This window comes from Pelobates fuscus, chromosome 7 (assembly GCF_036172605.1).
Source record: "Pelobates fuscus isolate aPelFus1 chromosome 7, aPelFus1.pri, whole genome shotgun sequence".
Taxonomy (NCBI): Eukaryota; Metazoa; Chordata; class Amphibia; order Anura; family Pelobatidae; genus Pelobates; species Pelobates fuscus.
The window spans coordinates 170,378,167-170,401,217 of record NC_086323.1 but is presented as its reverse complement, the minus strand read 5'-3'; the positions used below and the strand labels follow the sequence as shown (position 1 = coordinate 170,401,217).

Below are 23,051 nucleotides of genomic sequence, written 5' to 3'. Positions count from 1 at the left end.
CGGGATCGCATGGAGCAATTGGCCCAGATGGCACGGGACCATCTCCATGCGGCCCAGGGTCGACAGAAGCGTTGGTATGATAGGGGCGCCCGACAGAGAACCTTCCAGGTGGGTCAGAAAGTGCTGGTACTTAGACCGGTAAAGGGAAATAAACTCCAGACATCCTGGCAGGGCCCTTACAAAGTAGTAGCGCAGGTCTGCGACACTACTTATGTGATTGCCAGCAATAAAGATGAGAGAATCCAAAAAACCTTTCATGTAAACTTACTAAAAGAATACCAAGAGCGGCCAGAGGATATTGCCGCTATATGCATTTCTGCTACCGAGGACCCCGACAGCCTACCTATCCCAGACCTGTTAGCACCCAGAAAATCCCCTAGCTTACTGGACACCATCCAACTAGGGGAGCGGCTAACCGCAGCCGAAAAGGGCCAACTTAGACAGTTGATAATGGAAAAGAAATTAACGTTCGCTCAGGAACCAGGGTACACCACGCTAGCGACCCACTATGTCGAGACCCCAGGACAAGTACCCCTTAGGCAGACCCCATATAGAATCCCTGAGGCAGTCAGGGAAGAAATGAAAAGGGAAGTACAAGAGATGCTAAGGTTGGGAGTCATAGAGCAGTCTGACAGCCCCTGGGCTTCACCCGTAGTCCTAGTGCCCAAAAAGGACGGAGCTACTAGATTTTGTGTAGACTATAGGCGACTCAATGACCGTACCGTGACAGATGCGTACCTTATGCCCCAAGTGGACGAACTATTAGACCGCATTGCCAGGGGGAGGTATCTGACCACCATTGATCTATGCAAGGGATACTGGCAGATCCCCCTGGCCAAGGAGGCTATCCCCAAGTCGGCTTTCGTCACCCCATTTGGCCTGTACCAATTTAAGGTCATGCCATTTGGGATGAAGAACGCCCCAGCTACCTTTCAGCGCTTGGTGGATAGACTTCTTGATGGCTTCCAGGACTTTGCCTGCGCATACCTGGATGACATAGCGATCTATAGTGAAACATGGGGGGAACACTTGCGACATGTAGAGGCTGTACTAGATCAGATTCGGGCCGCAGGCCTGACTCTGAAACCAGAAAAATGTAACTTCGGCATGGCCGAAGTCCAATACCTGGGACACAGGGTAGGATGTGGGAAACAACGCCCGGAACCCGCTAAGGTTGAGGCGGTAGCTAACTGGCCCACACCCCACACCAAGACGCAGGTATTGGCATTCTTAGGGACAGCAGGATACTATAGGAAATTTGTCCCGGACTATAGTGCTATCGCTAAACCCCTGACCGACTTAACGAAAAAGAATTTGCCTAGGGTAGTCCTGTGGTCTCCGGCCTGTGAAACAGCCTTTCAAGCCTTGAAAAATGCTCTGATCAATGCACCTGTTCTATCTGCCCCCGTTCCTAACAAAAGATTTGTCGTCCATACAGATGCATCCATGTATGGACTGGGGGCAGTTCTGAGCCAGATCGGAGAGGATGGGGGAGAACACCCTGTCGCGTATCTCAGCAGAAAACTATTACCCAGAGAAGTGAGTTACGCGGCAGTGGAAAAAGAATGTTTAGCCCTAGTTTGGGCCCTAAAGAAACTTACCCCCTACTTATATGGACAGGAGTTTACCTTGATCACCGATCATAACCCCCTGGTATGGCTGAACCGAGTAGCTGGAGACAATGGACGCTTACTAAGATGGAGCTTAGCACTACAGCCATATAATTTCTGCATTCAGTATCGCCCGGGCCGCTTCAATGGAAACGCTGACGGATTATCCAGGCAAACTGAACTTTTACCGTAGCAGCAGACCGGACAGCCCCAAGTTGACCCGAAAAGGATCAATCCGGGTCTGCCGGAGTGTTCCACAAAAGGGGAGCAGTGTAACGGATCCTTACAAGTCCCTGGTAGCTGTGAAGCAAGCAAGGGAATTACAGTTCAAACTTCTATTCGTTTCATTGTCTCCTGTTCGCATGATTTAAGTGAATCCACAGTGTAAAATATAAGAGGATTCGACAGAATAAACCGTTCGCATGATTCAGTACGAATTCCGTGTGTAAAGTATAGGTGGCCGCCATTTCGGTGCACGAACAGCGGTATTTGCCTGTAACCGCATGGAACTGAAAACGGATACACAAACAGGCGAACACCGCTGAGTCCTCCAGACCTCCGTAAATTCGTACTGAAACTACCGAACGTCCCACCATTCGGTAGTTATGCTTAACCATCTATGGGGATTTCAGCGACCACCGAGATTCGCATGGATGACCAGATTTTCGGGTCTTTTTACCGTGCGAAAGGAGACCGACCGCAAGGCCAAAACTCATGGAACTAATTTCGGCTAGTTGGTCTGTGCGGTCGGTCAAAACTTTGGAACTCTGTATCTCCCGAACTATACATCCGAATGGGCTGATTTTTGGACATATTGTTCCCCTGAAGGAGAGCTATCCAGCTATCCAGGATTTAAAGCTGTACCCCTTGTTACCATACGTATGATTGGTTGTTTTCATCCTCCCCCTGGGAGTGTCCTGTATGTATCTGTTCCTAATAAAAAGCAGGCTGGGTGTTCCAGTCCTCAGTTCATCTTGACCCTTCAAAACGTAGCCTCGTCTCGTTCTTGGAAGGGGATTATTTGGGAAGATTACTCTGCTCCTGTTTACAGCTAAACCTGACTCTCTCTGGATATCGTGGATGGGATTATACCAGCTTTACTTCTCCACAGCAGCTTGCAGGGAAAAGGACGTCTCCAACGGCAGATACCCTCTCAATACCTGGGTAGCCGTTACAATGATATATAGACATTATATAGATATAATATATGTCTATATATCATATATATATATATATATATATATATATATACACACACACACACACATATATAATTACATTTTTAAAATTTTTAGAAAATTTTAATCATCATTAACAGTTTAATTTTTTTTTTATTTTACACATTCAGGGAGACTGCCTGTCAGCACAGGCAGTCCCCCTGCAGGCAGACACTTGGACGCCTATTGTGACCATGTGACCACTCTGTTGAGCGTCACCGGTCGTGAAGGGGTTAAAATGTTAGGCCAGAATAGACAACAAGGAAAAAATATATTTCTGAGAAACTTTCACAGCTCAGCTATACTGGCCTACAATTTGAAATCTCACTTTCAATTCTGACAGTTACTGGTTTAGTGAATAAAGTGAAAGTTTTCCTATCCAGCACTAGTATATACACATTTTTACTTACAGTGCTAGAAAAAAAATGGCAAGTAAAGACAATGCAGATTGCCTTAAGGGACATCAAAACAACTTTAAATTAATGAAGGAGTTTTGGTACATAGCTCATGCCCCTGCAGTCTCACTGCACAATTCCCTGCCATTTAGGAGTTAAATCACATTGTTTATGTTCATGGTTCATGCAGCCCTAACCACACCTCCAATGGCTGCGAGTGACGCAGCCTGCATGAAAAAATAGTTTACTTTTCAATCAGATGTTAACTCACTTTAGAGGTTTTTATCTACTGCTCTGTAACTAGCACTTTAATCACACAAATGAGGCTCCTGCAAGGTCTAGAAGACTATAAACAAAGCAGGAAATAAGGAATTCTAAATTAAACAGACTGTGCAATAAAGGAAGTTTAAACATTTGATCTCTCTTTACATGAAGTGTAATAAGTGGGGGGATGTGATTAACAGCCAAACTGTATGCCAATGAAGTGTTATTGTGTTCTAATACAGGGATTCAAGCCCCCATTCTACCCTTAGGCAATAATGGAGTCCTCTGTGAAGCACATGGCCTTTCACCAGGCAAAATCAGTTGGGTTGTTGATAAACTCCTCCTCCATTCCCTTCCAGTGCAATCTCCCTTCCCCCAGGAGGCACTCTGGTTCTGTTACATCCTAAGGGATTGACTAAGGGAGGTGTGTCCAGCAGAAGGAGGGGCTAACCTGTTTAAAGCCCTGTGGATAGCACATTTTCTGTCTCTTTGGAATTACCTCTCTTCACCCTCACCTTCTCTCTCTCTCCTCTCTCCCCACTATACACACCCACTCTCTCTCTTACTCTCTCAGCTGACATCAATGGAGTGGTAACTGTATCACGTGTCTATGCCTGTTTTGTTATGTTAATTTAGCCTACTTTCCATTAAGTCAATGATTAGTTTTTAGTAGCAACATATACTAGCCTATTTCAAATGTATATGTATTGTTTATTTGTTTAATTAGCCTCTCTTAATAAATATTATTGAATTGCCGAAAGCAAGGAGTGTGGACTCTGACTTTACACTCAGTTTTTAAGTTATTATTTTTAGTTATTAATGTTATTATTAATTCCAAGTTTATTCCAACTTGCGAGTTAAACGCTTATTACAAGTGGCGAGCCATGTTATTATTTTTAACCACCTTTTAAGCTCACTTGCAAAGCGGGGACAATCCAGTCTTCTCCAGATACATGTGTGCTATAAAAGGGGACAAAATAACCGAACCGATTTTTGTTTTATTTTTTGTGAGCGTTTTCGGCAATACGTCCAGGGCCAGGACGTGCGTGATCCTACAGAGGCAACCAGAGTGAGACGCAGTTTGTAAGCCGGCCATCACTTCTGGAGGATCGGAGATAGCCAGACCAAGGATTCAAAGTGGGGTGCAAACCATTTGATTTGCCTGCAGTCTGAAGACACAAATCGTGTAAGTACTTTTAGCATTAATTTAAAGTAAGAATGGAAATTGTAGCAGAGTATGCAGCATCTAGCAGTTTTGATCCATTAATGTTTGAAAATGAAAATTAATTTAAGAAAATGCATAGCATGTGGTTACAATGCGAAAAAGAGAACATCAGAGTAGATAACAAAAAGTGGTGTTTGAATAAGGATAAACAGAAACTCCAAAATTGCATGAAATTGTTGTTGTTATTAAGAAACCAGTTAAATAGGATTCTTTTGGGGCACACTACTGTGGCCTGTGTAAGTAATCAGAAATATAGTGATTGTCCAACATGTGGCTTAAATGCAGAATATGTAAGTACATTAGAGGACAATTATGAAGCGAGAGGAGAGCTAATTTCTTCGCTAAGAACAGGTTTAGCTGCACAAACCCCAGTTGCTGTATGTGGCCACGGGGATATGTGTGCAGAGGAAGAAGAGGCATCTGGTATTGCAGAAAATGAGGACCAAGGGGTAAACAGGGGAAACCTTGTACTGGATGGGTTTGATATCAGTGGTATTCCAGTATTAACCCCCCATATAACTAAGCCAACACCATCACCTTTTAGGGACCCTTTGTCCATTACACCAAGTGTTAAAAGCAGGGCATCTACCACCCTGCAGACTGCTAAAATTCTACAACAGCAAGATAGGGATAAAGTTATGAAACAGCTTGTTAAGTTAAGATCCCTTTTCCCCCCATATGACTGCAAAATAGACGTAATTTCAAACATGTCCAACTTTGAATCTGCAGTCAAACAATATATGCTCTCTCCTAAAGAGGCATGTATTATGCTTAAAATGTGGGCACCAAGCAGCCTTGCATGCAGACTTAATTCACCCATAAATGGGCCCATTAATCGGGATCAAGATTGGTTCAAAGAGGACAAATGGGGGACAGAAGGAGACAGGCTTAGAGCAATCTCCAAATTGATAACCGGAGAAAGAGATTTAGACAGTCATTCACTCGCTGAAATGAAGGTACACTTACAGGATGATCCTTGGGTTTTTGCTTCTAAATTTGAACAAGTGTACCGACTAACCCACCGTATTCCACCAGACCAAACCCCTCCTGATTTACTGCAATACCTGATAAAAAAATTCACTTATTTAGATCCCGGAGTACAAATGATAGCAGAGGAAAAAGACACTCTGGAAGGAGTTCTAACTATTATAGGAAAAGTTAGACAAAATTTAATTAGGAAAGGTGTTACATTACACCACAAGGTGGCCATTATGGCTACTAATGAAGGGAGGCAAGCTCTTCCAGAGATTCCATTCAGAGGGACTTGTTATTATTGCAACAAAAGTGGTCATAGACAGAAAGAGTGTAGAAAGGCAAAGATAGACCAAAGGGTGACTAAGGGATTGTATGCTTATCCCTCTGGGCCTTTCAAAGAAAGAATAGTTCAAAATGTATGTGAAAAGATTGACCGAAATAAACCCCCAGATAAAACAGGTCAGGGACGCCATTCTCACCCCCTGCCTAAGACCAATCTATATGGTCCTGCGCAGGAGGCTCTGAGAATGATGAGTGTACAGGGAACAGTGACTAGCAATTCTAAAATGAATGAAGAGGGTGAGGTTCCTCTGATTTCATTTTTGGAATAACTATCACTGGATGACCATGCAGGACGCCCTTACGTGAATGAAATTATGGCAAGACAACAGACTAAGATTTGTACTTACACATGAGCTTCAATGACACTTACTGACCTATCACTAAGTCCCCCTTCTGGGGCAAAACAACAGCATATGAATTTATTAAGGGAATTCTCTTTTTTTTTTACTTAATTGCATAATCCTGGAGTCAAGCTAAACACTCCAAAGGTTGCTCACACAAAAGGTAAATTTTTTGGGAGTAGCTATCACAGCTGCCTAATTAAAGAAAGAGTGATAGCTATCTTACAAGTCCCCATACCTTTTAAAAAGCAATCCTTGAAAAAGTTTTTAGAACTTGTAAATTTTTCAAAGGAATTTGGCACACGCCCTATTTGTATCCATAGTGACATTGCTTGTGCCACCAGATCAAACTATCTGTCCCTATGGAATCTTGGGAAACTTGTTGGATGGGGACTAAAGCACCCCTCCAGTTAGCAGTTGTAAAGGTGCAACGTACAATTGAATTTGTTAGCAAAGGAGCCTGTGTTAGATGGAGATCAATGACATTTACATGTAAAAGACCCTGAGATACAACAAGCATGGGAGGAGCACTTCACATGCAAAGAACTAATTACTGATAGCCAAGATTGTTGATCAAGGTTCAGAAGTGCCAAATTTAAAAGTAGAACTGAATAGGAATCCTAATCTTTGTCTTTTATTACAGAACCATCAAACACTTCAAAGTGGTTATACCATAAAAGAAGGGTTGTTATTTTAAAGTATATCCATGCCCTAAGCAACAAAGGCCTATGCATCAGAGAGTGCCAGTTGCAGACAGCCCCTGGAAGTCAATACAGAATGATTTAATAGATGCACTTGCACTGTCCAAGGGGGGTCTCATATATGGCCCCAACAATTTGTAAAATTTTATCTGCTCCTCAAACTCTGTTTGAGAAAGGGGGGTAGGCTTAATAAAGAGTAACAAATTTTAGCAAAATTATCCCTGGGATGCAAATTGGGAAGAGCCCTATGTAATCCTATAAACATTGGGCAAAACATTTGTAAAAATGAAGAGGTCTATACAAGTCAGTCCATGTAGACCAATGAAAATTATATATAAAGGGGCTTGTTCCCCAGATGCAGAGTTATCTGCTAAGAATTGATGCTTCTTCTTGATCTCTTACAGATTTTTCCAAAATTACTGAGGATGTCACTCCACATGCTAAAACTCACCTGGAAATTGATGGAACAGCTTGTCACAGGCCAAAGCAACAATAGCTGTATCTATGCAAATGCAGCTCTATTTACCAAAGACTTAACAGAAGACAGCAGTGACAATCTACAAGTTCCATATGTAGATGTGACATTTAATTTTGGGTGGGTGGTCAAGATCGTTTGGCTAAAGCAACGTGATTCTTTCAAGGGATTTTGGAAAAGACAATATGGGAAATTAAGAACATTGGAATGTATATGAACTGGTTAAGGAAAATGGGAATGAACATGGACTGGACGGGGAATATGTGTTGTAGATCTAGAGGGAGGAAGTATTAATATCAAATGAAGTGTTATGAAATGTTACTAACCCTATTTATAATGTTAGCAATCTTAGAGAGTATCATATAACACTAATTATAGTGGATACATTAATTGTAAAGGGAATACATTGGGAAACAGTAGGACACAATAGGGGTGGGGAAGTGAAGGTCTTGTTGAATGTAGAGGAAGAGATAGAGCCTACAATCCTGACTCCTCCTTTCATCTATATTCATACAACTCCTTCACTAATGGATAATAGGAGCAGACCTGAGTGTCAGGAGATTAGAGTGGTCTCTAGTGGCAATTCACTGAGACCTAGTTTCGTCACACTTTCAGAACTGTTCTAGGGTCACATCCACTATTAATAAGGCTTTAGTCAGATGGGTGACAAGAAGTAGAACTAGGAATAGGAGGGTTGTCTTGGGTACAGTTCTGGGAGGTGTGGGCACTGGGTTGGGTTTTGTAAATATAATTGCATAATGAGTTCTTTCACCAACAAGAACTTGAACTAACTGAACATTTATTTACTGACATGGCTAGTACTACCTGGTGGAAGAAAAAAAAAAAAAAAAAAACAACAACAACTCATTTCTGAACCAATCATCATGGGGTACTGCCGTGGAAAATGTATTAATTCACCCATTTCTTATTGTATTGTGTGTTTTGTGTAGTATGCATTGTTAATCAGGTTGGTATGTGTTGTTACTTGAAGTCATTGATTGCCAGAGTATATCATCTCCAATATGATATGTAAATGGAAAGAGCTCTATTGAGACAATGGGTTGTGCGTTCACATAAGTAGATACACTGCAGGATGCATTCTCTCTCTCTCTCTCCCCCCCCCCCCCTCTCTCTCTCTGATAGGTTTTATAGAGTCTAAGTGTCTCATCCACTTCATTGCCAATAGGAGGGATGTAATAAGTGGGGGGATGTGATTAACAGCCAAACTGTATGCCAATGAAGTGTTATTGTGTTCTAATACAGGGATTCAAGCCCCCATTCTACCCTTAGGCAATAATGGAGTCCTCTGTGAAGCACATGGCCTTTCACCAGGCAAAATCAGTTGGGTTGTTGATAAACTCCTCCTCCATTCCCTTCCAGTGCAATCTCCCTTCCCCCAGGAGGCACTCTGGTTCTGTTACATCCTAAGGGATTGACTAAGGGAGGTGTGTCCAGCAGAAGGAGGGGCTAACCTGTTTAAAGCCCTGTGGATAGCACATTTTCTGTCTCTTTGGAATTACCTCTCTTCACCCTCACCTTCTCTCTCTCTCCTCTCTCCCCACTATACACACCCACTCTCTCTCTTACTCTCTCAGCTGACATCAATGGAGTGGTAACTGTATCACGTGTCTATGCCTGTTTTGTTATGTTAATTTAGCCTACTTTCCATTAAGTCAATGATTAGTTTTTAGTAGCAACATATACTAGCCTATTTCAAATGTATATGTATTGTTTATTTGTTTAATTAGCCTCTCTTAATAAATATTATTGAATTGCCGAAAGCAAGGAGTGTGGACTCTGACTTTACACTCAGTTTTTAAGTTATTATTTTAAGTTATTATTTTTAGTTATTAATGTTATTATTAATTCCAAGTTTATTCCAACTTGCGAGTTAAACGCTTATTACAGGAAGTGTTTAGGAAAGCTATGTATGTTACATGAGAGGTGTGACAAGGAATGTATAAACAATGTGAATTAACTCTTAAATTGCAGCTAATTGAGCAGTGAGACTGCAGGGGCGTAATGTAAACGCCACAACCACTCCATCCACTCCATAAAGCTAAAGTAGTTTAGACACCTATGGTATCCATTTAACTTACAGGCATATTCAGAGCCTAGCACCACCAAGCGATAATTTTTTGCATTCATTGTTCACATAGGGTGTAAGTGTGTATATCCGTCTGTCCTGGAGCTGCTGTTGCATGGTGGCTAAGTGACAGACGTCAAAGGTGGAGAGGCAACCAAGCAGAAAATTAACATATCTGGCGAATAAGACAAAACTCTGCAAGGATTCCATGCATCATAAACATTTCTGCAAACTATAATGTTTATGGTTTTAGAGTATTACTTTAAAGTCTAACCTATCAAAAATATACTGGGTGTCATAAAAAAATGGAAGAACAGTTCAATACAAATTAGTTTTACTAAAGTTGAATTAGTTTCTCTAAAGTTAACGTACATAAATTAACAGAAAATAGAGTAAATGCTGCAGCATGCCAAAAACACATTTACAATGTGTATTATTTGTGACAAACACAGGGTAAAACACACCTATAGGCTCAGTGTGTAGACATAGGCAACATCACTGATTATAAGTGCTAACTGCATTAGAAAGTCAAACGGCTCTGTACAGCTTCTAAATTATGGACATATAGCCAGAAATTGGCAACCCAAAATTCCATGAGTGTATGGTAAAAACTGTACAAAGTCTTTTGGTTTGTTTGTTTGAGTGGTGGGGGATTGTCTCTTTCCAGTTCAATAGTTTGGAAATATGTGCATGGTTTTGCATCTTACCACATTTGCCACCGAAAGTAAATATTCTAAAGGTTATCTGTTAGAAGTGTCTGTGCTTAAACCTGAAAATGCATTAAATCCTAAAAGCAAAAATAGTTCTGAATATCACTGTCCTGAATTGACTTGTTTTAACAGGTACATTATATTATAAGAATAAATCAACAAACTACTTCTGCCAAATAATTCCTCACTGGACCGTCACTTCAAAAGCACACAGATTTTGTCAAACACTCAGCATATTCTGTTCCAATTCCCCTAAGAGGTAATTAGGGAGGAAATTGACCATCAAAACTAACCTTACTATCAAATAATACAAAATAATAAAAATGTAAGAAGGAAGTGCCTTGGGGGGTTTGTAGAAGGCTTTTCCATTACAGCAGCACAAAATAAGTCTTGATAAGCTTTGTACACCATAGGTTGTTGTTTTTGTTTTGTTTTGTTTTGTTTTGAAAGATTATGCAAAATTAATAATAGTGTATTTGAAACATGGGTTAAAGGCCTCTAGGATATGGATTCCAGTTGAGGGACACCTAAAAATAATGTACATTTATGTAGAAAACATATTTTTTCATGTATTATTTGTAGAAATACTGGATTGATTAAAAAATATCAGGGTTATTTATCAATTGACTTTCAAATTTAATAAAGTAGCTGCACTGGATTGCAGACATTGTCCAAGTCCGTAATCTTCAAGTTCAGCTACATTGGCCTTAAAGGGACTCTTAAGTGCCAGGAAAACAAACCCGTTTTCCTGGCACTGCAGTGCGCCCTCCCTCCCACCACCCATCCCATGTTGCTAAAGGGGTTAAAATCCCTTCAGTGACTTACCTGAATCCAGCGCCGATGTCCCTCTGTGCTGGGTCAGGCTCCGCCCACGAGCCTCCCCCTCTGATATCAGCCGGCGGGAGAGACTTAATGCTCATGCAATAGCCGCGTGTGCATTAAACCTACCCGTAGGAAAGCATTATTCAATGCTTTCTTATGGGGATTCCGGCGACACTGGAGGTCCTCATGCATATCCTCATGCATAGCGTGAGGACGTCCAGCGTCGTTTAAAACACTTTTTGTGTTTTAACAAGCCGGTTGTCCCTCTAGTGGCTGTCTGTTAGACAGCCACCAGAAGAGTACTTACCCCGAAAGGTAATTATTGCAGTTCATAAAAACTGCAATAATTACACTTGCAGGGTTAAGGGTGATGGGAGTTGGCACCCAGACCACTCCAATGGGCAGAAGTGGTCTAGGTGCCTGGAGTGTCCCTTTAAATTTGAAATTCATTTTGAAATCACTCTGAATTCACGATAATTCTCACCTTAGTAAATAACCCTTTCCGTTTCATAGTACACAGGAGTTGCAAAAATAAAAATGTTTTGCTAATTACTTCTAAGGAATATGCTGGATGTTTTGGGAACACAGATTCCAAAAATGTAATCAGAATGCAAATACTATCACTGTGGGAAGTGTGTGGACATTAATATCCAAGAAGTACAGTTGCAAGGCATTACAGCCTGCAAACATGCATTGATAAAGCCTTTACTACCTCCTACACCACCTGGATGTTTTTCAGCAGTACTGTAAAGAACACAAATAGCAAAAAAGTGTTTAAATTTCCAAGACAGAATAATATGGTTAAAGGACAGGAGTATGTTCCAACACAGAGTATTGTTTATATTATATGTTTATACTATTAAAGGGGAACCGTCATTAAATAAGGCTTTGAAATTTGCCTATATTTTTTGTGCTAACTTTTTTTTTCTTCCATGGGATGCTTTGCTCTTTTTAAAATGTATATTAAATATGTAAAAGTGACATCACCAACTACAACACAAAGGGGGACCCCAAATCCTGAATACCCGGACACCATTAGGTAACGTCTGAGAGGCTAGTGGGCCTAAGCTAGCATGGGTTCTGAGATGGCATACGTGTCCATTAACTGTAAAGGTCTCAACAACCCCTCTAAGAGGCATCAGCTTATGAAATGGGCTAACCGAACTGAGGCTGACCTGGTGCTCCTACAAGAAACCCACTTTACTCAATCCCCTCCTAAGCTGACACTACCGTGAATGCCATACAGCAAACTCTCCCACAAGCAAAGAAAATGGGTTGGCCATATTGGTACACAAAACCTGCCCTTTGCACATAAAACAGATTACTAAGGACCCCCAGGGAAGGGTCATTACACTTTCCGGTCAGACGGGCACCAACAATTATGCTATCACTTCGATATACGCCCCAAACACCCCAGAAAACACGTTCTAGGACCTACTACATGTGCATTTGGCCTTATTCCTGGCCCATTAAAAGATTATCAGAGAAGACTTTAACGCCACAATGTCACCATCAGTGGACAGACACCGCACACACCAACAACGTTCAGTATCCATGACCAAATCGGACAGACTGCTCCAGGCCTTCGCCTCACATTTGGTGGACGCATGCTGGCGGATGCTACAACCATCTACCCGGATAGACCTCTTTTTAATTACCCCCTCCTCCTGCAGATGGTCAAGGAAGCCTCTATTGGAACCATCTCCTGGTCGGACCACGCTGAAATCACTCTGTCAGTATTAATTCCTAATTTCGCTCGCCCATGGTTGTGGAAACTGAACCCAATCCTGCTCCATTACCTCATCTTAAAAGATTCCATCCACAAAGACATAGTAGACTATTTCACTCTAAATGCACCCTTGGCGTCCTCACCGGGAATACTGTAGGCAGCTCACAAGGCCGTACTTAGGGGGAAACTGATAAGTCTCGCATCCACACAAAAAAAAAACTCAACTGGAGGAACTCGCAGAGTCTCTCACAAACCATAGGGTTCTTGAAACCCGCCACAAACAAAACCCATCCCCAGACGTGCTGATACAATTGACTGACTGCCACAACAAAATAAAGAACCTTTTGGCCAGGGACTCGGCTAGAGCTCCCCAATGGTCAAAGCAGACATATTAAGAAAAGTCCAACAAGACAGATACCCTACTGGCAAGGAAACTGAAGCGCAGGAGCGTCCAGAAACGCATCAACAAAATACAGACCCAGACGGACACACCCACTCTCTTCGCACGAAAATCTGTGACATTTTCCAGAATTACTTTGCCACTCTAAATGACCATAATCCCACCTCTAGACAACAACCAGTGACGACACTACAATCCATAGAGGAATATCTTCATGCCATCCCCCTACTGGCCCTAGAGGCAATCACTAAGCTGAGTGAACCCACGTCTATATAAGAAATAGCTAAAACCATCAAAACCACCAAACCCAACAAGAGCCCGGGACCTGACGGATTCACAGAGTTATATTACAAAACCTTTCCCGCACTACTGCTCCCCCACCTTTACAATCTCTTTAATTCCATGCTTCAAGGAAACCTTTGCCTTCAGACAAACATATGCCTCCTCTCTAAACCTAATAAACCCCACACAGAGCTGAGCCATTACCGTCCAATTTCCCTATTGAACGTTGACATCAAACGCTTCACGAAACTGCTCGCGGACAGGTTAAACCCCTACTAATCCAAATTCAATCACCCGGACCAAGTAGGTTTCATCCCATCCAGACAGGCATACAATAACACGAGACGGACCTTTGACCTACTCTGGGTAGCGACAAACAGATAGATATCCACACTCTTCCTGTCCCTGGACGCTGAAAAGGCGTTTGATCGCCTTTTATGGCCCTTCCAATTTGCACCCTCCACAAATTTCGACTCCCTCAAGCCTTCCTCAACGCGCTTAAGACTTTGTTCTCTACTCCGTATCTTGAATGCACACCTACCCTCATTCCGCATTTTTAATGGTACGCGACAGGGGTGTCCCCTTTCTCCTGTACTGTTCGCACTATCACTGCAATCCCTCCTTTAAACCTCACATCGCGGGAATACGCATCCAGAGGGAGGAATACAAGGTAGTGGGCTACACCGACGACCTTCTCCTAACCCTCACGGAACCGGCACGCTCACTCCCACCATTATTACGCGCCCTAGACAACTATTCGAAGGTCTCAGGCTACTGCCTAAATCTGGACGAAACTAAAGCACTACCGGTTTAAATACCCGAGGACACAATGTCCTCACTTCAAGCCACTTACTCATTCCATTATAACATAACACACATCCACTATCTCAGCACTAACCTCCCTGCGGATGTTTCCCAAACATATAATCTAGACCAGGGGTAGGCAACCTTTTAGCAGCACTGTGCCGATATAGGATTGTGATGTCCCGTAGCGTGCCGGTCCTTTTTTTTTTTTTTTTTTTTTTTAAATTGAGTTGTGTATGCTGCTGTATTCTGCTTGTGTTATTTATACTGTAATTGCTTTGTATCGTTGTATTTGTGCGTATATGAGCTATTATATTATATATGTTCATAAGTATATTGTGGTATCATGTATGATACGTATGAATGTGGGCTGTGTATGGGGGCAGCTTGTGGAATTGTGTGTGTGTGTGTATGTGTGGGGGCTGTTTGGGGTATAGCATGTGAGAGGCTGCATGTGGGGTTGTGTGTATGTATGTGGATTGTTAGTGGTGTTGCGTTTGTGGGGATTGTGTGTATGTTTGTGTGTGGGCTGTCCGTATTATTTGTATGAGGGGAGGGTCTTTCTGCATTTCTGTGTATATCTGTGTATATCTAGCAGTGTGGGTGGCTTCCCTGGGTTCCAGTGGGGACCAGGCTGATCAGGTACAGGTCAAAGACAGGAGCTGCAACAGCAGCTGCGGGCTGCTCTACTCCAGTGTGGATTCACATTCACAAGTGCTGGAATAAAGTGCTCTGAGATCACTTCCTCTACGTGCTGCAGTGCATGAATTGAGGATTGTCCTTCACCACCTCTAGCAGATATCTGAAGTTTTACTGGGACTCCTGATAGGCCAGAGCCTGTTTGGCTCTAGCAGCCTTGAGTGCCGTGCAAAGGCACCTCGAGTGCCGTGCATGGCACTAGTGCCGTAGGTTGCCTACCCCTGATCTAGACTATGCCCCTCTCTTAAAACAGGCGAAGTCCGACCTTAACACCTGGGAGGGACACTCTATATTAAGGCTAGGGAGAGTGGCATCTATAAAAATGAATCTCTTACCGAGATTCCTATATTTATTCCAGACACTGCCGGTACAGGTCTCCGTCAAAGACTTCAAACAGTTACAGACCAAGATAGATCAATTTATTTGGGCCAACAAAAGGGCCATAATAAGGAGAGATAACCTATACCGTTCGACCAGAGCGGGAGGACTAGGCCTGCCACACTTTCTACATTATTTTCATGCAGCACAGTTAGCTCAGATTCAAACCCTACACACCCCCGTGGGGCTGAAAAGATGGATGGACCTGGAGCCAGGGCTGTATTTACCACAAGGCAAACAAGGCATTTGCCTAGAGCGGCACTTTCAGGGGGGCGCCAAAAAACACCACTCCAAGCTCCCAGGCAAATGTCTGGTTTGCCTCGTGTCCTAGGGCAGTCCACATTAGGCACCCCCCAAGGTGTTAAACTACTAATATTCTAGCCGGGCGACAAGGAAGCCCTCTTATTGCTCTCTCACGCACCCTTCAGTGTTGCCGGAATATGTTGTCACTCCGGCCCCGGTATCACTAAGCAGTGCGCGAGGTTGCCGAGCAAGACGAGCTTGGTTCCCTCGCCGCCTTCATTAAGCGCCAGCAGCCCCAGCAGAGCCAGCCAGCATGAGTCAGCAGAGCCAGCAACGTGCCTGCCCAGCCAGCCCAGCAGCTGTCAGGGACAAGATCCACTCCAGCTCTCCCAAAGGTAGAAAGGCTCCAGATAAGAAATTTCCTAGATACCACAGAATATAAAAAAGCAGGACAAACCTCCCTCACTGCTTTCGAACAAACATGTATCTAAAACCCTGTACAGAAAAGTTAGATCTCTATGATCTACTCCCTACCAAACCATACCACTGTCTTACGTCTCAGCTTGGAAAAGGGTTCTAGGCCCCCCTGCTAACCCCACGGACTGGACAGCCATCTGGGAGGCCACGGCAACAGTGGCAAAACTAGTTACTGGCAAAACTAGCCTTAGCGAACAGGAGATCCACTGCTACACACCGGGGCGTAACCACAGTCCCGACTATAGACTACGCAAAAAAAAGAAAGATGGGAGATGCTAGGAAAATGGACAGCATGTCGGCTATTATTCATGACACAACCAAACACTGTGACAAGATATGGTACCCTTGGCTCATTGAATTACCAACTCCTACCTAATACCAGGAGGGCCGCGGGAGCGTGGCCATGTGACCCTAACGAACCCAAAACCACCCGCCCTACTCCACCACTTTTCCCATCTCCCACCCAACCCCCCCCATTAACCCACCAACACCGGTGACGCTTAACTACACTAGTTTTGACTCCACTACACATCTATGAATGATGAATGGGGAACATCCGCACTTGGCCAGTACCCAAAGAATTTAATTCTCTTCAACTGCAATGTGCGACCCAGCCGGGCTACCAACCATAACCCTTACAGGTACAGAATGAGCATCTAACTACTGGGCACTGTGGGCTCGCTAAGAGCCTTAAGTGAATCCCTAGAGCAGATATCACAAGTACCAGGTGAATGGAACTCAATATGCCCTAACCTGAGACAGGAGGTCCTGTGCGTGTCATGCAACCACACTTTTGACGACCTTTACCACACCTTTCAACAGCATGTTCCCATGCCAGGCCATCAACTGTTATCATAACTAGTATGGTATTCGCATAATATAAATCTATTATCTGCTTACTGCTTATGGCAAGATGTCCACATAATGCTACTACCATGTAATGTGACTCTGCTAACGATATATTTGCTCTGTATTACCCCTGTTTCCCCCTTCTCTTTTCTGTACCGAACAGTTTTAACAGTGCATTCCCACCGTCTACACGCAATATATGTAATATTTGCGAAAATTAAAATAAAGAATCTTTAAAAAAAAAAAAAGCTTATTCAACAATATTAAATTAAGGCCTATGTTTGTTGGTATAGAAGGGCAACATTTATATCAATTACTATCAGGCAGCCAAGATGGAAGCAATCCAACAGTCATCAAACATAAATCTTAATTATTTATTGTATATTTCAATGGACACTGCATTAAAATTGGAAGCAGGAGTACTCCAGTTACACTGATACTGGCTATGTTTAGGGTTTTATGTTTGATGTATAGAAGCGCTATTCTTACAGACCCTGACAGATAACCTTTATAATGGTGTTGATATTGCTTACAAATACTTAAAATGTATGATGAGAATGCCATCAAGCACAGCTAATGGAACAAGAGGCTTAAACAATGATCCATCAAACTTCTACTCCATGCTTCATAATGTTTACACTCCAGAACACGACTTCTTGAATCTTGAAAAATATTATTTTGCCATTTTAAATGCTTTTTTATTTCCTCATTTACCTAAGTACATCACAGACATATACAGCAAGATATTAAAAATTGGTCTCTGGGTACTGGAAATAATTGTGTATAAATTACACGGATATAAATATATAAATATATCCGAACAGTAACTCAAAATGGTACCAGTAAAATGCTCTAAACATATTAGTAAGTAATAAAACCAAGCAGTATAATTTTAGATAGAATGACATATCAAAATATAAAACCTGCTTCCCAATAATGGCCTCAATTTAATATTTTTGGATCAGCTTTTCAAATTATTAAATGTCTTTTAGAAAAACATATAGAGGCAATAACTTACAAAAACAGCGAAAATTATACAATTCATTTTGACATTGAATTGCATTGTTTGTCTTGAGAAGGGTCTATGCAACTTTGGAGCTGTATGGTTTGCTGCTTATTTATGTGGTAATTATGAAACAGACCTATACCAAATCATAATCTTAAGAAAATTATACTAAAACCTATCACTATTAAATTGACATATTAATCTGAGAGAAGTCTACCTTTAAAAGGACATTCTAGACCCCTAAAGCACTTTTTACATGTTAAGAATGTGTCCTCTCTTTTTCATTGTGCAAAAAGTGTATATTTCAGCAGAAATTTACACTTTTATGAATTAGCCTGATAACACCCCTTGGCTTTGAGGGCAAATAGCCGGTCCGGTTACTTCCTGGTTTCCTTAGCTCAGTGGAGCTAAACTCAAGAGGTAGCAATTGCTCAGAGCACCTGCCTTGCAAAGACTTCTCATTGAGCTGCATTAGAAGTCTGTGATTGGACAGCTACAGAAAATATGGAAGAGGTTAGAAAGGGAGGGCTTGCAAGGGCTGCAGACAACAGAACTGCAGGTTTTGCAAGATGTTTTTAGATTTACCCTCAATAAAAAAAATGCATAATTAAATGTACGCAAACTTAAAATTTTGGTGGATCTACTAAACAGTGATTTATCTGTATTTTGTATTTGGGCAGTGGGGTGTCCCTTTAACCCCTTCCCAACCTTTAACGTACTGGGTACGTCCGCGCCAAATTGGACCCATGTACTTACCTGGACCAGCGACTCGCGGCGATCCTGGTCGGGGGGGAATGCCTGAGACCCCAGCAGTCCTCCTGCAGCAGCTACGTCCACCGCGTGATCACCATGATCACATTGCCGCAAAAGCAGCCTATGGAGCTGCCAGCACGGGAACTGTCTGAGCTGTCAGGCCATCCCCCAGACACATAAAAAGTGTAAAAAAAATAAAAATAATAAAATTCATATATTATACATATATTACATATATATAATATATTGTAAAATAATGAAAGCATTTCATTGAATCAATGAATCTCTATGAGGAAAGTTCAGTGTCTGCATGCAGAGGGAGGAGACACTGAATGTTTGGATGCATTTTAGGCAGCCATGACCCAGGAAGGATCTCTAACAGCCATCTGAGGAGTGGCCAGTGAAGTTATTACTAGGCTGTAATGTAAACACTGCATTTTCTCTGAAAAGACAGTGTTTACAGCAAAAAGCCTGAAGGTAATGATTCTACGCAACAGAACAAATTCAATAAGCTGTTCTGGTGACTATAGTGTCCCTTTAAATGTTACATTTCCATTGTTCTATTGTAGTATGTGTAGACAGTAAATAATTGTTGGCCAGTATATACATTCTGCTTCATGCTACTGGCATCAGCATAGAATAGTTTTGCAAAATTTTAAGGGTTGCTTACCTATTTGCATTATAATCCAATCCACCAACTTCTTTGCTTGCTTGTAAGAGGTCTAAAATCCCTGCTGAACTCCCACTATCCTTCTTGACTTTGGAATTGCGTGGGGGTTTAGCTTCTGTGTCAATGTGCAGAGAACCTTCATCAGAAGAGTCATCGCTCTAGAAAACCACAGAGAGGACAGACTTGAGTTATATATCTTCACAATTGTAAGACAGGCACTAACATAGAAACTAAGAATATGGGGGCAGGAGAAACAGGGCTTTCATTTCACATCAAATATTGTTATATGAAACATAATTTAATAAGAATACAATTTTAAAAAGTATGGTAAATAATGGGAAATAATTATTTTCATTTTTCAAGTTCAGCATAGCATTTTAACTGTGAATGTCATTATACTGTTAGCTTGTACTGCAATAAAATACACTTGAACAGGTTTCATGGTATTTTGGATAGTTACATGGTCAAACATAGGGCTTGCCCATTTCAGTCTGTTATTCAGAGGGGAGCTAGAGAGATGGGCAGGAAGGGTGGTAATAACTGAAGTCCTTTCTCTGGGGTGACTTTTTACAGGGTATGAGGGGGGATCAGGAAGGGAAGTGCTTACCAAGGATTCCTTGGACATCCTTCTGATTCTAAACAGGAAGGATTTGGGGGACTGTGTAAATAAAATATTGGGCAAAAGTCTATTCTAGGGCCAGCTGATTCATGCGATGCTGGAATTAATTTACGTTTTCTACTTATTTTAAGGGAGGCAAGTTGGGGTCAGGTAGCTAAATAGTGTTTTTAACATTTTTATTTCTAACCCCATAGTGTTCCTGTAAAGGAGAACAGTTGTATCTCAATTTACAACATTGAATAAAACATTAAAAATGATCTATAACTTATGTTAATATTTTTTGTTTCATGGGATGCTTCACTCTCTTTTAAACTTATTCAAACAATTAGCAAAGTACATGATAATCCAGATCAGATAAGGCAAAGCCAGGGCAAACACAGCAAATGAATAGAAGTAATACAGTCACTTCCCTTCACATACTCAGAACCAAACATTACTGAATGTGTCCATTTTTTTTTTATCTCCCTGCAACTTTCAGGTACTGACTGAAGCTTGGAAGAGAATCCATTTTATTTATTCCTATTTTGTTACCATATTTTCATTTGTTACTATAACATGTTGTATATAACATTGTTACTTCTATTCATTGTTACCATTTATACCTGTAGTTTGCCACTGTGATTTTCTATGCATGCAGTCTTTTTTAATTATTATTATTGTCATAGAATGTTTTTTTTTATCAATATTTCATGTATACATAGCTAGCTATTAATATTTTGGGTGACAGAATTTGCTTTTTAAACTTTTCAATGGTATACAACAGGTTTCCTCTACCCACCCCCTCTCTCTCAATCCTCTGTACCTCCTAGCCATAAATACCTTCATATAACGGTTTAATCTCTATCTCATTTCCTTAGGCCTCACATTACACACCCAGAACCAAGCAATACTGATTTTATCCATTTTCTGTAAGCACTTCACTCCCATCCACCAGGTTCCTACAAGATTTTTAGCATGCTTTTTGAGAGACTCAATTACCTCCTCATTCCAATCACAGGTTACCTCTTTTTACGGAGGAATGTGTGTAACAAAGAGCTTAGAAAGTGAGAAATGATTTACAGGCAGCTCTATACACTTGTGTGGAGATATCCTAAATTCCACTAAAACAGATATGTAAATTATAGTGCGGTGTAAGTGACAAAGACCTACACCTATAAGTGGAGCGCTCAAACACATATATGCCTTACCAAACGTTATTCCGTTCAATAATGCAGTATACAGTACATGTAAAAAAATACAAAAAAATACAAGATAGTGCAGATGGTATATAAAGTGGCAGTGCAATAATAGCAGTGATGTCGTAGCATAGCATAGATGTCGTAGCATGTCGTAGCATAGCAGTGATGTAAAGCAAATGAGGAGGTATACAGTACATGTCATAAAATATAAAAAAATACAAGATAGTGCAGATGGTATATAAAGTGGCAGTGCAATAATAGTTTCTAGTCTCTGTTAACTTCCTTTAGCCCTCACCTCCAAATTCTCCCTGCTACCTCTTGTGTCAAATCTGCATTATATCCTTTAGATTGTAAGCTCATGGGCTATCTAACTAAGCATTTTGTATAAACGAGCTTCAAGAGTTAGATCTCCGCTCACGGCAGGTCCCTCTTTATCTTTTGTATTTGTCTGTGTATACTGTATGTCCTCCAGTAATTGTACAGCGCTGCGGAATGTGTTGGCGCTTTATAGATGCCAGTAAAAAAAATAAACCAATATTTAATGTCTCCTCTTCTCTTTAGACTTTCTCCATGCTGACTGTCAGGTGCAAAGGACAGAGCTTATAACAAAAACTGATAGGAGATAAGATGGACGCTCTCAGTTGCAGATTAAAGAGCTGTGGATTTCTACATTTATTTTATTTTCAAACTCACAAATAAATATTGATTAAATATATGGATAAGTAAACTTAAATCAAAATCCTGGGAAGTGATAGTTCTCCTTTAATTGAGTAGATGGTATTTTTAACTTTCAAACAGCTCTCACCAGTGTCTTTTTTTTTCTTTTGTTTAAAAGCTACATTGCACAGGAATGTGTTTACAGTATTTATTTCAATGAGCAATTGTTAGACATGTGCATGTGTAATGTTGGAAATCTAGGCAAACTTGCAAATAAAACCATGTAAAAAGACCTTGCACAGGTACTGATGGAAGAGGACAAAACTGCTGTGATATCAGGCATTTGCAACAAAAGAGGAAAATTCAGGAGTTCTTTTTGACGGTTTATTTTTATAGACCATAAGCTTGTTTGACCAGGGATCTCAAAAACTTCTTGATTCTATTTAGCACTGCTAAATATTTTTGTATCCTGGTTGATTTCTGTTTCATCCGCATATTTAAATTGTAACATGCTGCAGAATATTTGGATCTATAATTTAATGATGATATTAATAATAAAAATATTCCACTAAATATTGGCTAGATGTAGGAGACTTTAAATCAAGCTTGATAAAGGCCTCGGTGTAGGCCAAAACATTGCAGTTTTTGTTTCAATAAACCTGCTTCCCTGCAGCAATTCTGAGTGCCTGAACCTAATTTATTTTAAATCAAACAGTAGACATAGTTACATGTGCTGTTTGTAACTACGTTGGCAAACAAAAATATTATCTCGACAAGTGCCAAAGATCAGTGTCACATAAACAGAAAATACTAAAATACAGCAGACACAATACAGCACCAAATACTTTATTCTACATGATACAATTTAATAACAAAAAAGATATTTCATGACAGCAGTCAGCAGAAGCAGATTGGATAAGCAGAATTAAGGCTCAGGGGCCCTAGTGCGAAAACTGATCCCCCTGGTGGATACACCGCGCAGGTCGGCCCGCAACACATGGCGTCAGGCACCCTGTTGCAGGGGTCCGCAGGGTGGCCGGGCCCCCTGGAGTGAATTGCCCGGCCGCAGCTGCGACCCCTGTATGTACGCCACTGTACACACATACATACAAACACACACACATACATACACAGAGACATATGT

The 23,051-nt window shown here is 41.3% G+C and overlaps 1 protein-coding gene across 3 annotated transcripts in view; it reads right to left on the bottom strand.

Moving 5' to 3' along the window:
- The window catches only part of PHF2 (PHD finger protein 2), a 223,977-nt gene that overhangs the window by 37,438 nt on the left and 163,488 nt on the right, over positions 1-23,051 (bottom strand). For all 3 annotated transcript variants that reach the window (XM_063426922.1, XM_063426921.1, XM_063426923.1), the window contains exon 17: positions 19,454-19,611. In XM_063426922.1, coding sequence (XP_063282992.1) covers positions 19,454-19,611 — 158 coding nt within the window. The remainder of the gene's footprint in view (positions 1-19,453; positions 19,612-23,051) is intronic.